General features: G+C 45.8%; 1 protein-coding gene across 3 annotated transcripts in view; it reads right to left on the reverse strand.

Moving 5' to 3' along the window:
• sema3b (sema domain, immunoglobulin domain (Ig), short basic domain, secreted, (semaphorin) 3B) overlaps positions 1–14,928 on the reverse strand; it is a 66,506-nt gene that overhangs the window by 6,433 nt on the left and 45,145 nt on the right. For all 3 annotated transcript variants that reach the window (XM_051921073.1, XM_051921074.1, XM_028824017.2), the window contains exons 5-12: positions 8,479–8,598; positions 7,195–7,288; positions 6,274–6,393; positions 2,813–2,955; positions 2,539–2,653; positions 2,377–2,446; positions 774–918; positions 473–692 (exon numbers count right to left, since the gene is read on the reverse strand). In XM_051921073.1, the coding sequence (XP_051777033.1) occupies positions 473–692; positions 774–918; positions 2,377–2,446; positions 2,539–2,653; positions 2,813–2,955; positions 6,274–6,393; positions 7,195–7,288; positions 8,479–8,598 (1,027 nt within the window). The remainder of the gene's footprint in view (positions 1–472; positions 693–773; positions 919–2,376; positions 2,447–2,538; positions 2,654–2,812; positions 2,956–6,273; positions 6,394–7,194; positions 7,289–8,478; positions 8,599–14,928) is intronic.

Here is a 14,928-nt window from a genome sequence, read left to right on the forward strand (position 1 = left end):
CCCTGCACTATTTAATGTGACCTGGCACAAATTGGAGAAATGGGGAACGTGCTGTCAAAGCAGACTCAAGTTATTATGGAGTATCACAAGGCAGACAACCCCACTTACCAGTGGGTAAACATGGCCTGGCACATAGTGATAGAAAAGCATGTAAATCAGTGAACATGAACTGGCACAAATCTGATAATTGTTATTATGAGCTGGCACCAGTAAGACAAAACTCAGCCCCACTACAGGGGTCCAGATACACTAGTATCTGGCACAGATCAGAAAACCCACTACCATTAATAATTCCCTGACATGAGTCAAACCCAGTGCTGGTTGGTTCATCCTGGCACAAGTAAGAGAGGCACAAGGAGGACACAGTGCAGCACCATTTCTCAGGCTCTGATTTCCGGCTACTGCAGAGGAACACCACAAGGCAGAATTTATAGGACCGGTGACTGTCTTTGGCTACATCTAACATGCACACCTGTTCCAATAAACATGACGTCATACTGGCCATCTGCTGCAGTAACCCTGTCCACAGTAATCTGGGTGAAGCTGTAGTCTACGTTGCTGCGGATGAAGATGGGCCGTTTGTTCAGAGGGTACACTGGGCTGTACATCAGAGGGTGGTGCCTTGCAAACTGAATGACGTCATCTGGAAATCCTTTGGTGGACTCAAAGCTGCCGAAGGTCTTACTTGGACACTGAAATAAACAAGTTGATTAGACGATGGTTGACATCTCTAAGGACCTTAATGATGGAGGCTTGCAATTTCGGGATCATACCATGCCAGGCCGTGGGTAGGGGACTTTGCCCTGGAAAGGTAACCATTGATAATTAGGCCCCTCCTTGTGTGCAAAAGGGCCCAGGAATGCTCGGCGGATGTCATTCATGGTGTACAAGCAGACCGCTGATCCCTTAAAAACGTTGCTGTTGGAAGAGATGAAATAAGGAGATGTCAGCACCCGCCTTTGGTCCCCTTCATTTGAAAGAATACAGTCCTGTACAGTCCCGTAGACTGATGTTTACCTCTTTTTGTAAGCATCTGCTAAGCAAATAAATGTAAATATAAATGTAAAAACATTCCTGAGGGACATGTGGAATTAGTTGTGGTGCCACCTAACCTCATTTTAGAGCCCCACAATGCCTTGTCTTATTTCTGAGCATTCCAGTTTAAGTCCCAGCAAACCAGACTTCTGACCCATGGAGAAACTCCAACTGTCACTGAGCCGGTGGCACTCTGTGCACCTGCTGTACCCACTTCCCTTATATTGCTCATATTTCGACAGGCCAACTCCTACCTCGGTTTATAGGGTCTTTCTCCCCATTCCTCATCACTGCCTGCCATGCCTGCTTTGTGCTCGGCTCTACACCCTAATCCATGCTTTCTACTGAGCCAGTCTGTTTGCTCTCTTCACCCAGCACTATCCTCTCCCATCTCGTGTTACAGACCCTCTGCTCCATGTACAGCAGCCTGCATCTTGTGGATGTTGACTCCATGCCTCTAACTTCTTTCTTCTCTGCCTTGGGGTTCTGGTCCATAGACCCTCAGTACTGCTCTGGCTTCTCGCACTCGTATCTCACCACTCCAGTGCATCTCTGTTGTCACACACACGCGCATGGGAGGCAGTCAAAGGGCTTAGCTGAGCGTAAGTTGCAGAGTCAGGGGTTGATGAGTCGCACTAATGCTTTTCCTCCCTCTTCCGCAGACCTCCAGAAGGTAAGACCAATTAAAGCTCCACCTACGTCCGGTCCCAGAACACGCCCTTCCACAGACTTCACTGTCGCCCATGTCCCGCTTCTTCCTGCTGAGTCTGTATAAAACCCCCAAGACCTCCACTCACCAAATGAGCTGCGTTGTGACTCAGTCTTTCATGATAACTCTTTGCCTATTATGTTGCTGTTCTGACATTACATAGGATGGACCCCCCCAAAACTAATTCTTATTGTCTTTCTTACACTATCTATTTTGAAATGCTAGGCATTCCCCTTCTCTCTCCCACCTTTGTGCCCTGGACACAGTGTACACGTCTTTGTCCTGATGGAGAGAGTCTCTGCCATTCTGTGCCACCCAGCTCCTCGCCCCTCGTTATTTGGAGACAGCTCTGCCATCTTCCTTCCAGTTGGCTCTGCCTCACTGTCACATGCTTTCTCCCACGGCTAAGGGAGAGTCAAAGTTACTCAAAGTCCACTTATTTTAGATACTCTAGCCCCGCCCTCCTGCGGTAAGCCCCTTCCCTCTTTCTGTCTCCATGAATCTGCCTTCACTTGAACAGACGGTGACTCTGTCCTCCTTCTAAACTGTCCAGTTGTCCTCCTGCCCCCCTCTCTACATGTTCTAGCCAACATCACACAATTTCTAATGTACCACGATGCGATGACCCTGACCTTGATGTTGAGAAGATTGTGTAGATGAGGGGGTTTTTCCTGTCGCGTGTCTGCAGCAGAAACACGTCTCCTGTAGAAGCAACATGGAGAAAAAGCGGTTGAGGTTAAAGGATGAGTGCCGAGAAACCGAGGGTTGATCAACGGTCAGCACATTCAGCTTACTCAGTTCATCGAAGTATGTGTCACTGCCATCGCTGCCGGGCACGGAGCAGATGAGACGGGTCTTCAGGAAGGTCGTCCACTTATTTACCAGGCTGCGCTGCCCACCTATGTCATTCTGGGGAGATAGTGACCAATGGAGTAAGGACCAAGAGTTTAGAAGGAAGGGAAAAGCTTTACCTGTGACCACTAATCATGGGAGGTCCGATGGCAGGTATGTGGCTTTAGCTGGTCAACAGCAGTCAAAAGGCACAGAGATAACAAAAGGGTCACTCACCCTGCAGAGCTGTGCAATGCGGGCAAATGAAGTTTTGCCCAGACTTTGCCCCTCTACTGCTGTCTCTCGGAAGAAGAAGAAGATCTTGTCATCATCAGGATTGTCGCTCTCGGGGATCCAGAAGGCATTGATGAATTTTGGCTCTGTGATGAAAAAGGATGTCAGAATAGGGAACTGGATGAATGGTTACAGGAGATTCAGCTGGACAGTGCAGAGAGAAATGGAATTGGGAGGCATGAATTGGAGCTTTAGAGTTGGGAGAAAGGAGGGATTGCACGGTTCTAATATGCTAAACTAAACTAATTCATGAAATTAGATGCATGAATTCAATTAGACTAATCAAATGTGCATGAGTGTGAACTCTGAAAGACTGGCATCTGTTCAGAGTTGTTTGCTGCCTTGGGCCCAGTGCTTTGGGGAGAGGCTTGAAAACATGGACCCTGAGCTGGATACCCCAGGTACAAAATGATTGGAAAGATGGATGCATCAGCCTGGACAGTAAAGAGATGCATAATAGTGAGAGCATGTATGAGAAGTGGACAGTGCGGGGACAAAAGTAAAAATGACCTGATAGAGTTACAGAGATGATACCACGGGGCTACATAGAGGTACAGGACCAGACAACGCAAATAGTGACAGTACAAGGGAGTGGGAGGCAATCTGAATTAGAGGGGTCCAATGAAAGGGGACAGGTATACCAAAGAAAATGACAAGGGCGGGGACAAAACCACACTGGCATTACTATGGGGGACACAATAAGGACAAAAGAGAAAGGAGTTAACAGGCAGTAACATCTAAAAGTGTTAGTGAAAGAAGCCAACTGCAGGAGAGGCCAGCTGATCCAGCACCTGGAGCTCAGGGTTGCTGAACTGACCTGCGTTGTAGTAGAGAAATGGTGGACCTGGCCCTGGTGTCCTTTAGAGAGATAGTGTGCATCTCTTAAGGTGGTGGTGGGATTCCAGACCAGACAGGTAGAAATAGGTGGGCCACAAGGCGTACGGTAAAGGGTGCACACTGTCCGGGAGCATCAATCCCAGAGTTAGAAGTATCAAACTGTTATCACGTCCTTGCGAAGCTGGACAGTGTCTCTGATGATTCTGAGGTGGCCACCGCAAAACCAGTTCCCAGAAAGAGAGGGGTAGTGATAGTTGGGGACTCAGTCATTATGGGATTTGAAGCACAGGTGTGTTCCAGAGACAGAGAGTCTCGCACGGTGTGTTGCCTTCCGGGTACTCAGGTGGGGGACCTCCCTGGAAGGGTGGATAGGCTCTTAGCCAGAGCGGGGGTGAATCCAGTTGTCCTTGTCCATGTTGGAACAAATGACATACATTAGGGTAGTCTGTCAGTTCTGTGTTCCAAATTCAAAGAGTTAGGTGCCAAGCTGAGGAGCAGAACTGACAAGGTAGTCTTCTCTGAAGTTCTGCCTATGCCACGTGCCAGACCAGGTAAGATTGAGGAGATTAGAAGGCTAAACGTGTGGCACAAATCTTGGTGCAGGGTAGAAGGGTACAGGTTTATGGGGTATTGGGACTCATTTTGGAACAGATGGGTCCTGTTCTGCCGTGATGGGTTACATCTGAACCGGAGGGGCACCAATGTATTGGGGAGGTGTATGTGTAGGCTAGTCGAGGATTGTTTAAACTAGGGAATGGGGGGCAGGGAGTTTAGGATAGGCCAGGTTTAGATCTATACATGGAAGAACAAACAATGATGTAGAAATAAAAATGCGTAGTAATGTAAATTCTAACCCAACATTTAAATGTAGAAGGAATAACACATTAAAAATAGCTTGCCTTAATGCTAGAAGTATCAAAAATAAGGTAAGTGAGTTGGAGTTGGAGTTGGAGATGTAGCAGAGCATAATTATGGTATTATAGCAATAACAGAAACCTGGCTAAATAACAAAGATGGGGATGAGTGTAACACAGAGGGATACACATTTTTTAGGAAGGGTAGACAGAATAGAAAAGGAGGTGGGGTTGGTGTTTATGCCAAACAGAATTTAAATGCAAGTCCTCTTCAGTTGGATGATGAGCCCCATCTTAGTGAGGACATGTGGCTTCACCTGGAAAGAGGTCTTATTTTAGGAGGGTGTTATAGACCATCCAATTCAGACAGCAATTTCAACACACATCTTTTTAGTAATATCAAAAAGGAGATATTATAGTAATGGGGGACTTTAATTATCCAAATATTACCTGGGATAACCTTGCAGGTGGAGGAGCACAAGAACAGGAGTCTTTAGAAGTAATCAGTGACTGTTTTGTAACACAGCATGTTAAAGCACCAACACGGGGTGAAGTCTGTCTGGATTTAGTATTTTGTAATGATCAGGATAGAATTGAGGGTGTAGAAGTGATTGAACCACTAGGGTGATGTGACCATAATAATATAATACAATTCACAGTATTTTGTAAGAGTGCAGATGCAAAGAGTAAAATTGTTAAGTTGAAGTTTGGTAGGACTAATTTTGAGCAGATGCGACAAAGTCTAAGTACGATACACTGGGGTAAGCTTTTAAGTGTGGAGACAGTCGGGGAGCAGTGGAACAGGTTTAAAAATGTTTTATGTATAATTTAGGACAGGTACGTACCTAAATGTGGAATTAATAGGAAATTTAAAAAATCTCCACAGTGGATTAATAAAGAGTTAAAAAACAAGTTGCAAAGGAAAAAACTGCTTTATAAGGCATATAAGACTAATAACTGCAAAGTGAATCGCAGAGTGTATGAGAACATGAGGGCAACCATTAAGGAGGATATCAGGGAGGCTAAAAGACAGTTGGAGAGGAATATAGCAGATAAGGCGAAAGACGACCAAAGAGATTCTTTCAGTATTTTAGTAGTAAAAGAACAGTCAAGGAGGAGGTCAAGTGCATTAGAAATAGTAAAGGAGAATTAAAAGATACAGACAGTGAAATAGTGGATGCCCTAAACGTACATTTTTCTGAGGTGGTTACAACTGAGCAAGTGGATAAACTCCCAGAGGTAACAGGGACTACTAAGGAGGTACTGAGAGATTTAGAAATTGTAGAGGGAGAAGTACTGCTCAGATTAAATAAGCTGAAATCAAACAAATCACCAGGACCAGATAATATTTACCCTCGAGTTCTTAAGGAGGCTAGCAAGTATGTAGATAAACCCTAGACACACATTTTTAAGAAGTCACTGCACACTGGAGAGATTCTGAAGGACTAGAAAATGGCAAATATTATCCTGTTATATAAAAAGGGGAACAGGGCAGATCCAAGCAACTATAGGCCAGTAAGCTTAACATGCATCACAGGAAAATTTAATGGAAGGAATTATAGTGCAGCATGAAGAGAAAAGGAGAGTTCAGAATAGAGTCCCCTGCTCCATGACCCTTTCAGACCTTGCTTTAGTGATCTGAGCTGCCCACCTTGAAGCCCTCAGGGTGGACTGCAGAACAGAAGATATAACGTCACATGCCAGGCCTCTTACCATTCAGCCAGCGGGAGTCATGCTGCTCCGTGCGGATGGAGTTCCGTTGGCCCAGGCTGCGGAATATGGTAAAGTCCCGTCCCATTAGGTCAGTTGCCACTCCAGAGTAAAGCTCTTCTCCTGGAAATGATGGGAAGAGCAACACATATGCCGGGATCAGGTTTAGGGCTTTTTTTGCCTGCATATTGTGTTTTTTTTCACAACTTAATGACCTGTTACTATGACCAGAGCGTTGCAGTAAAACTGTTACACCTATTTGCTGCCTTTTATTATCAAACAGCATGGAAATAATGAATGCAAATGTGAAAAGAATTAGTGATTTATAGGCTCATGTGCTTCAGCAGTGAATGGTGCTTTAAAGTAGTTAAACATCACAAGACCCATTAAAGGGTCACCATTCGGAAAGGTCAGTGGGGTTGGAAATTCTTCTTGGCAAGGCTGCTGTAGTGGCTCAGTATTCCTTTAGAGGGCTGCCTCTCAATTCTAACTTACTGGAGGAGACCCTTTGAAAGCTGGACTGTAATGTTGCTCTGTAACAGCAGGTGGTGCTGTTGTTCTCTTAGACATCCCTTACCATTAACTCTCAAGGCAACTGCGCTGAAGTAAATACATGTAAAGGAATCTAAGCAATTGTGTGAGCCCTGCAGCTAAGTCGCAGCAGCAGTAGTAGTATTATTTCATGTACAGAGCACAGTGAAATTCAGACCAACATGGAACATGTTATCACTCTCTGGCTCCATGATAAACACTGGACTGTGATACTGATTCACACTCCTTGTTTTAAGTCACAGAGGTGCAAATGAACATGTTGGCAGACGTACGTCTTTGCAATGATTGTGAAGTTTACTCCGTCTAAAGTAACATTTCCCCTTATTGCAACTTTAATTCTGTGTAACGACTTAGGAGAACAAACATACTCACCAATGAGCACAGAGGCAGTCTGGTGCTTAGGGTCATAGGGGCTCTTTCCTTTGCCATCTTCCACCTTGGCAGGGTCCAGGCGGAAAACGTGGTCCTGCGGAACAGCTCAATGTTACCTCTGAGTCAGAAAGGAGAGTTTCAGCACCAAACCCTCGGTTCTAAAATATTGTTGATATGTTCATTTGAGGATCCTGCATGACCCAAGCCAAATCGTTCAAGCAAAATCTGATTTCAGGGCATTGGCTCATTTAGACGCCTGCTTGGTCGGAAGAGAAAGAGTCCACTTTCATTTGTAGGTTTGGCTTTGGCACACTGCGGCTGTACGTTGTGAGTTCATCTGATCAAGGCCCAAACTTGACCTGACTATCAGTCAACCTGTTCTCAAGTCATTGCCTCTGTACCTATGACTCTGAGCACCTGGGCAAGTCATTGTGTGGCAAAGTGTACTGGAGTCTCATTGTATATGTTATGTAATGACAACAAAGGAAGCACATCTTATCTTATCTTCCAAAACCATTGCCAGTGCATCCTTCAGCTACAGTCACTCCTTCTCATATCACAATCCCAAGATCCTGTGGCTAAGGTCACTTCAACTGGTTTTCTACCATGTGCTTAGTGACATTTCCCTGCTTTTCCCTACTAAGGTCATTGCTTTTTTATTTATCTATGATCATTTATGCTCAGATCATGCTTATTGCCACTTCTGCCAAGAGCATTGGCTTCACTTGTTTTCGGATTGTTGCCTACAGTTATTTCAGCTCTGATTACTACTGCTACATTCTTGGGCTGTGACCACTTCAGTCCTCAGCACTACCTTCATATAATTTATTTAAGTGTACTTCTCTCCAGATCATTTCCTCCCTATTCTAATACTAATGCTATTTCAGCTATGGTCACTCATATCTGTATTCTTTCTTCTAGATTGTTAGTCTCAGGCCACTTCTGCCCAAGTCATTGCTTTTGTATCTTGAGACTAAACTCTCTTTTGTCCAGATAATCACTTCAGCTAAGATCACTTCTACTCAGATCACTGCCTTTATGTCCTTCAGTTTTGTTGACTTAGATGGTCTATATCCTTCAGCAATTTCCACCTCAATAAGTGTTATCACCTTTATATACAGTAATATGATTAAGTGCACATCTACCCAACATGCTCTAGTTAAAGTCACTTCAGCCTGGATCATTTTCTTTATATTATTGGGCCATGTGCACATTTGCTGAGATCAGTACCCATTACCCTGGACTCAGTTCATCCAACACATCCTTCAAACCAAGAAGACTTACCTCTATCCTCTGCCCCACCTCCACAAAGCCACAGGTGGGATGGAAGGCCCCCGTGCCACAGGCGTACAGGTGGGTGCGATTGTAGTGGTGCAGAATCTTGACATAATTCACACAGTCGGCCTGAAATACAGAGGGACGCACATGAGGCACTGAGCATGGTGACCCCACATCTGTGCTGTGCCTGTCAATCATTTCTCACTTGATTGTTGAGGAGATGTGGGGTGAAGCTGTCGTGACCCACTTTCTCTTTGCACTTGTAAACTTATTTTGGGCAGAAGAAGAGCAGAAACCTTCTTAGCTTAGGTATTAGGAGTGTAGTCAACAGGCAGCTTCATCATGAGGAACAAAAACAGTAAGGAGGCATTGAGGAGTAGACACACCACCACCCCCAGGCCAAGGTGGTGAATCAGAGCCTCCCTCTTTTCCCCCCAGTATGATTGGTTTGTCTCTGAGGGAGAGGACTGCCTACTCTTACCTGCTAATTTGATTCCCTGTCTGGAATGAGAGCCAAGGCCGACTTGTGTGTGGGGAACATCTGCCGGACGCAGCTGCCTTCCAGCAGAAGTCCACTGTAGGCGTTCTTATGCCTGCCGGCTTCAGATTCCTCTTCACATCAAACATGCTGAACTCGCATCTCTTTACGAGGCATGTGAGCGGCAGACCTGCTCCCTATAATTACTGTGTCTAGTGTAGCATAGTCAGCTACCATAATTCCAGGGTGCTGCAGCTACAACAGCCACGTCTTTAATATCAATAAATTATCAAAGGCATCATGTTGGGGAAGCCCGTAACGCATGCCCACAAAGTGAAGCCCATCCTACGCATTTCTAAGGGCTTGATAGTGTGGGACTGGCCACAAACCATCTGGTGTGATGGCAAAGCCACTGAGATGATGTGGCAAAGTGGTGTAGGCCAAGAAAATGTGGCACACTTCAGCAGGAATAAACGTCTGCACGTTCACAAAGATGTCCTCAAAACTGTCCATTCAGTAAGGTGGGACCAACATGTCAAGGCATTCACAGGGTTCTGGACGTACATCCATACATAAAGCACACAGGCAACTCACCCAGTAGGTGAACACTCAAAGAACTGGAGCACCAGGTTGACAAACATCTAGAGACCCCAAGACAGGAATTACTTGGCTAGGCAGCCAAGGGCACCCCTGCTTGTGCATAAGCAATGGAAATGGTACTAGCAGGCACATCTAGGGATGGAATGGCACTCCAGACGAAAGGCAGAACAACACTGTGTCTGAACATAGGAAGATGTGTTTTACTCGGCCATTTTGTAGGAACGAGGACTAACAAGCACTCACATAGACCTAAACGCAGCAGTTATGAGGAACATAAGAAGACACACAGGTTAGGACACACACCCATCGTCAGACAAACAAGAGGGCAGATGAACACCTACAGCCAGGGCGTGACACCATTAGGCACATAAGCGCATCAACACATACCCATAGTCAGAATACAACAGTGCCAGGCACACAAAGAAGCAAGCTGCAGGGCACTGCACTGACAATTAAACAAGGTAGTGACACAAAGCTACTGTGTTGCTAAGGCCTAGGGCTAATGGGCACACAAAGAGGCTGACGCACATCTGCAGTGAGGGTATTCCGCTGCTAAACAAACAACGAGACTGGCACAAAGCCACTGCACAGGGCCTAAATCTAACAGGCACACAATGGAGCTGAAGCACGCCCATAACCAGGGTATTCATTTACGAGGTTCACGAAGAGGCCGACGCACACCTACAGTCAGGAAACAACACAACCAGGCATTCTAAGGACTTCATGCATACCGAGTGCCAGGGTACTCCATTCCCATGCACACTTAATCAAAGCTTAGAGGCAGAAGCCTTTCGATGAGGCTGACGCAGGATGTAAAACTGCCAGGCACACAACGGGAACCCTTTCAGAATTAGGTGGATGTTAAAAGTGGCGTCCCCCTCAGGGGTCAGTGCCGGAGCTGCTGCTCTTTTTAAGATACATACATTTGGGCGAGATTATAATCAAACAGGATGGTTACACTTGCGGAGGATACCAAACAAAATGGAAGGACAGATGATGTAGAATCAGCTCAGTTGTTACAGAGGGACTTGGACAGCATATTTGAAAATGAATGTGAGGAAATGTAAAGGAAGTCGAAATGTCAGATTTGAATATACAAAGGGAGCTCTGAAACTTGACATCACATCTTAAGTGGGGGTCCTGTGGGAGTCCGAGTGGACTGGTCACGGTCTTCATCCAGACAGAAACGATCAGGAAGGCTAAAAGGACCTCACCTGGGGTTTCATTTAAAACACTTTGAGTTTGATTTGAGTGTGAAAATATGTAAACATCAAAAAACAGGAAAAAGAATGATGTATAAAACCTGGCATATGCAAATTTCTATGCAATTTAGCTTTATAAATCACAATCGCCTTGTAAATGTGTGTGCGGGAATACGTCTTAAACTGTGCCTGGTTCCCACCCTGAAACAACCCTACATGGACGATGCTAATGAACCTCGCACATGAAGCAGCAGACCTCCATTGGTTGGTAGAGCAGCCTGGCGCCTCACAACTGAGTGTGCCAGGAGCTTGCATGGCATTGTAGCAGCTCTCCTCTGCACTGTGGGAGTCAGAAATGCGTAAGTCGCCAGGGTCTGAGTGGGTACCCACTATCACCTGGCATGTGTGATTGCTGCTACAGTAAAGGCCATATGAAAAACTGAGGGTCCAGCAAGTCACCTTACCAACAAGCCTGACATCTGAACCTTTTCAGTTGAGGAGATTAAGAGGTGAGATGGTTAAAATGTTTAAAATGATGAAAGGAATTAGTACAGTGGAACCCTCTTGTTACTTTAAAATCAATTCTGCAAAGACAACACAGTTGGAAACTTGTTCAGAGCAAACTGTGCACAGTTTTTCTTTAGACAGAGAACCATAGATGCATGGAATAAATTATCGAGTAGTGGAGTGAAAGGTGGGCCTTTACAGACATTTAAAACCCATCCTGATTTCATTCTCAGTGGACAGGACGGACAAGCTTGTTGGAATGAATGGCCTGTTCTTCTCTCAATTGTTCTGATGTTCTAATAACCCTTCCAGTCAAAAGGTGGCCCCACTACAGTATAATGCTGTCAGGCCCACAAATAGGCTTACATACACACATACACACACCCACCCACCTACAACCAGGATGCTGTTCTGCGAGACACACACAGCCATTTCCAGTGTCTTAAGGCAGTGACATTGGGAGGGCAGCTTCAACCCCTAAATGCACACCTCCCTTAGCTCTTAGATTACTACATATGTGTTGGAATGTGTGTGAAACTGCAAGACCCTGATACTTAAAATCTTAGAAACACCCCTGGTCTAAGGAGCCTTACAGTAAAGGTATTAAAGTGCCAGGCTTACACAAGGCTCTTCACACACCCACGATGACACACTGCCAACCACCTTGACAGAAAACTGCCCATCAGTAATGGGCCTGCACACTCCAGCCAAACAAAGTCACACAAGGAGCCCAATGCACACCTACAGCTAGGATGTGACAAATGCAGGGACTGAGACACACTCCTAGTCAGGGCATGACCATGGCCAAGCAAACAAAAGGGTTGGCCGCAATGCCATACTTGCTCTGCTAAGTCTAATTAGCACACATTGAGGTTGACGAACACCTCAAGTCAGGCAACTGCAGCACAAGGTCATAAGCAGGGTCTAAAACTAATAGATACACAAAGAGGCTCACACACACACACACACACACACACTCACACACACGAGGAGTTCATGTCCACCTCCAGCCAGGGCTCTCCACTTCCAGGCATATACAGAGCCACACCCGTGGTCTATGTCTATTGACACTGATGCACACCCACAGTAATGGTGTGGGTTCGCTTCTCGGTTCCTCCCTGTGTGGATAGCGCTTTGAGTACTGAGAAAAGCGCTATATAAATGTAACGAATTATTATTATTATTATTATTATTATTATTATTACTACTGCGTTTCTAACCAAAAATGGGAATTGGCACAAAGCTCTAGGCAGGGCCTGAATCTGCTAGGCACAATGAGGCTGAAGCTCACCCTCAGTCAGGGTATTAATCTGTCAGGATCACCAACAGGCAGACATATACTGAGAGTGTAAAACTACCAGGTGTGTGAGATGCCTGGGCATAACTGTGCCAGTCATATAGATGGGGCCAGCAAATGGCCACTTTCGCTATGACATAACACTGCCAGACTCAAAAGGCTGGCATGTGCTTACAAGACCGGGTATAACATCAACTGGCTGAAAAGGACACCAGTCACACGATAAGATGAGACAGCCTTGTCCATACAGGGACCATGGGGGATACAGACTTTTCTTCCACGCCATCAATTTCCTTCAAAGAAGGAATATTTGGGGGAAATCCCCCGTGATCAGGCTGCCATGCCACCATAGTAATTTTCCAGCCTGCCGGCAGTGAGATAAAGGCAGTTAAGTGACAGGTGGGCTTTTCCCCATTGAGATTGGAGACTACAAGGACGAGGGGCGGGTGGGAGTTGCTCGCCAACATGCTGCTGCCCGCCATGGTCCTAGATATGTAGTTCTTTTGCCTACAGCACAGCAGACGATTTGATTTCTTGCTTCCCTTGCACATTGATCTCAGCGCCAAGGTGGCACACACTCTTTTAAAATGAGCCTGAAGCCGAGGCTGATAATTACAGAGTTGAATGGCGGCACAGATGTCAGGGTCACTGACGGCTACAGTAACAGGAAAGATATGCATGCTGCATGTCAGATCTTGGAGCAGGTCATCAGGGAAAAACCCGGCCTTTCAGTGCATGACTAGACATCAAACATATCGCAGCTAAGTGGCATTCTTCATCGATTTGCAGCACTACCACCAGGGGGCAGACTCCAATGAGAGCCACTGTATCTATCCAAGGAGACGCCAATATCCTTCGGCTGCTGGACATTGAAGGCAGTCTAGGAGGAGGACTGCTGACCTCGGCTCTCCAGGCTGAATTTAATTCTAAAACCTTTAATGACTAGCGGGTCAAAGGCCATCCTCCCTGCAGAACAAACACACAAGCTATCAATTAAAGGTGTCGGGAGGAGGACATGGCGCAGAAGAGGCAGACACCTCTGATGTTGAAAAGCTCACTTGCAGGACACCTGCTGGGAGCAGAGGGCAGCTCTGGGTTAGTGAGGCTGCAGCCTGGGGCATGAAGTGTGTCCATCAATGTCTAAGGGACAAGGCTGGCAAAGTCACACATACCGCTTCTTTATGCTGGAATGAACCCTAAAATGAAGAGCTTGAGTCTGTCAGCGAGCTGCCAAGGCTTCACGACAACTGGTTAATCATTCTCCTGGTCCCATTAACTTACTAATGAGTGGGCAGACAGCTGCAGGCCATTTGCTACAACAGAATGACGTGACTGGGATTGGTCGGGCATGACTGGGAATTGGATAGTAAGATGTGAAAGATGTGAAAGATTTGTGTTGGATGTTTGGCTGGGAGGGGAGACAGCAAACACATGGGTGTCTGCGCTGCCAGCCTGCTTTCATTGATGAATGATGAGGATATAGCCACCAAGATTAGGCATAGAGGGAGGGAGCTGATGCAACCACATGGGTGCCACTTCTCACTGGCACCTCTGCCTTCCTATAATCTACATTTCCATTTAAGGAGATAAAACTATTCATACTCCCTAGGACCAAATGACGGTCATTCAATCTTAAAATAACCCATAAATCCTCAGAAGGTCTGGTGAAAGGCCTCCTTGTGGTGGTCGCCGCCTGTTTAACACGTGCTAAGCCAAAGTCGCTCTGTAATAATAATCCTCTGTTTCAAATCTGACCATTTTTTTGCCACCAGTTTTTACTGTTCTGTGTATTTAATAGGAGGCTCAAATGAGGCTAAGGGGGGCCAAGAAGCTCCTACAGTAAGGCAGGAAAAACGATCCCAAGTCAGTCCTCTAATTGAGGCGTACATTCGTAAAGAGCATATATAGCAACACTCAATGGTTGGGTGGGTACTGCATACATACGCATGCTACAGCCCCATTTACAGGTACAACACTATTAAGCTTAAGCTCCTCACAAATACACAGCTGGTAGACTGGAATTTATAAGGGCACAGGATCAGATCCCATCGCTGCCTCCTTGTGTATAACGACAGTGAGCACCCAGGAAGGGTATAAAGAATGAGACAGTGATTGACATGGTAGGCTCTGCATAATATAAACAACCATTAGATGCCAGGCTTCCGAGACGCGCCTCCGTCTCTCACTCTCTGTCATGGAAGGTTCAGTCTCATAGTTTGAGATTTTCATTCACCAAGTTTCAAATCCCACCCTGGACCCCAGTCACTTTAGGAGGCAACACTTCAGATGTTTGACTAAGAATTTCTGTATAAGTTTAAAGAATCCTTAAATAATTATCAGCTGGAAAGATGCTGTATAAAATAAAGAACAAG

This window comes from Erpetoichthys calabaricus, chromosome 18, assembly GCF_900747795.2.
Source record: "Erpetoichthys calabaricus chromosome 18, fErpCal1.3, whole genome shotgun sequence".
Lineage (NCBI taxonomy): Eukaryota > Metazoa > Chordata > Cladistia > Polypteriformes > Polypteridae > Erpetoichthys > Erpetoichthys calabaricus.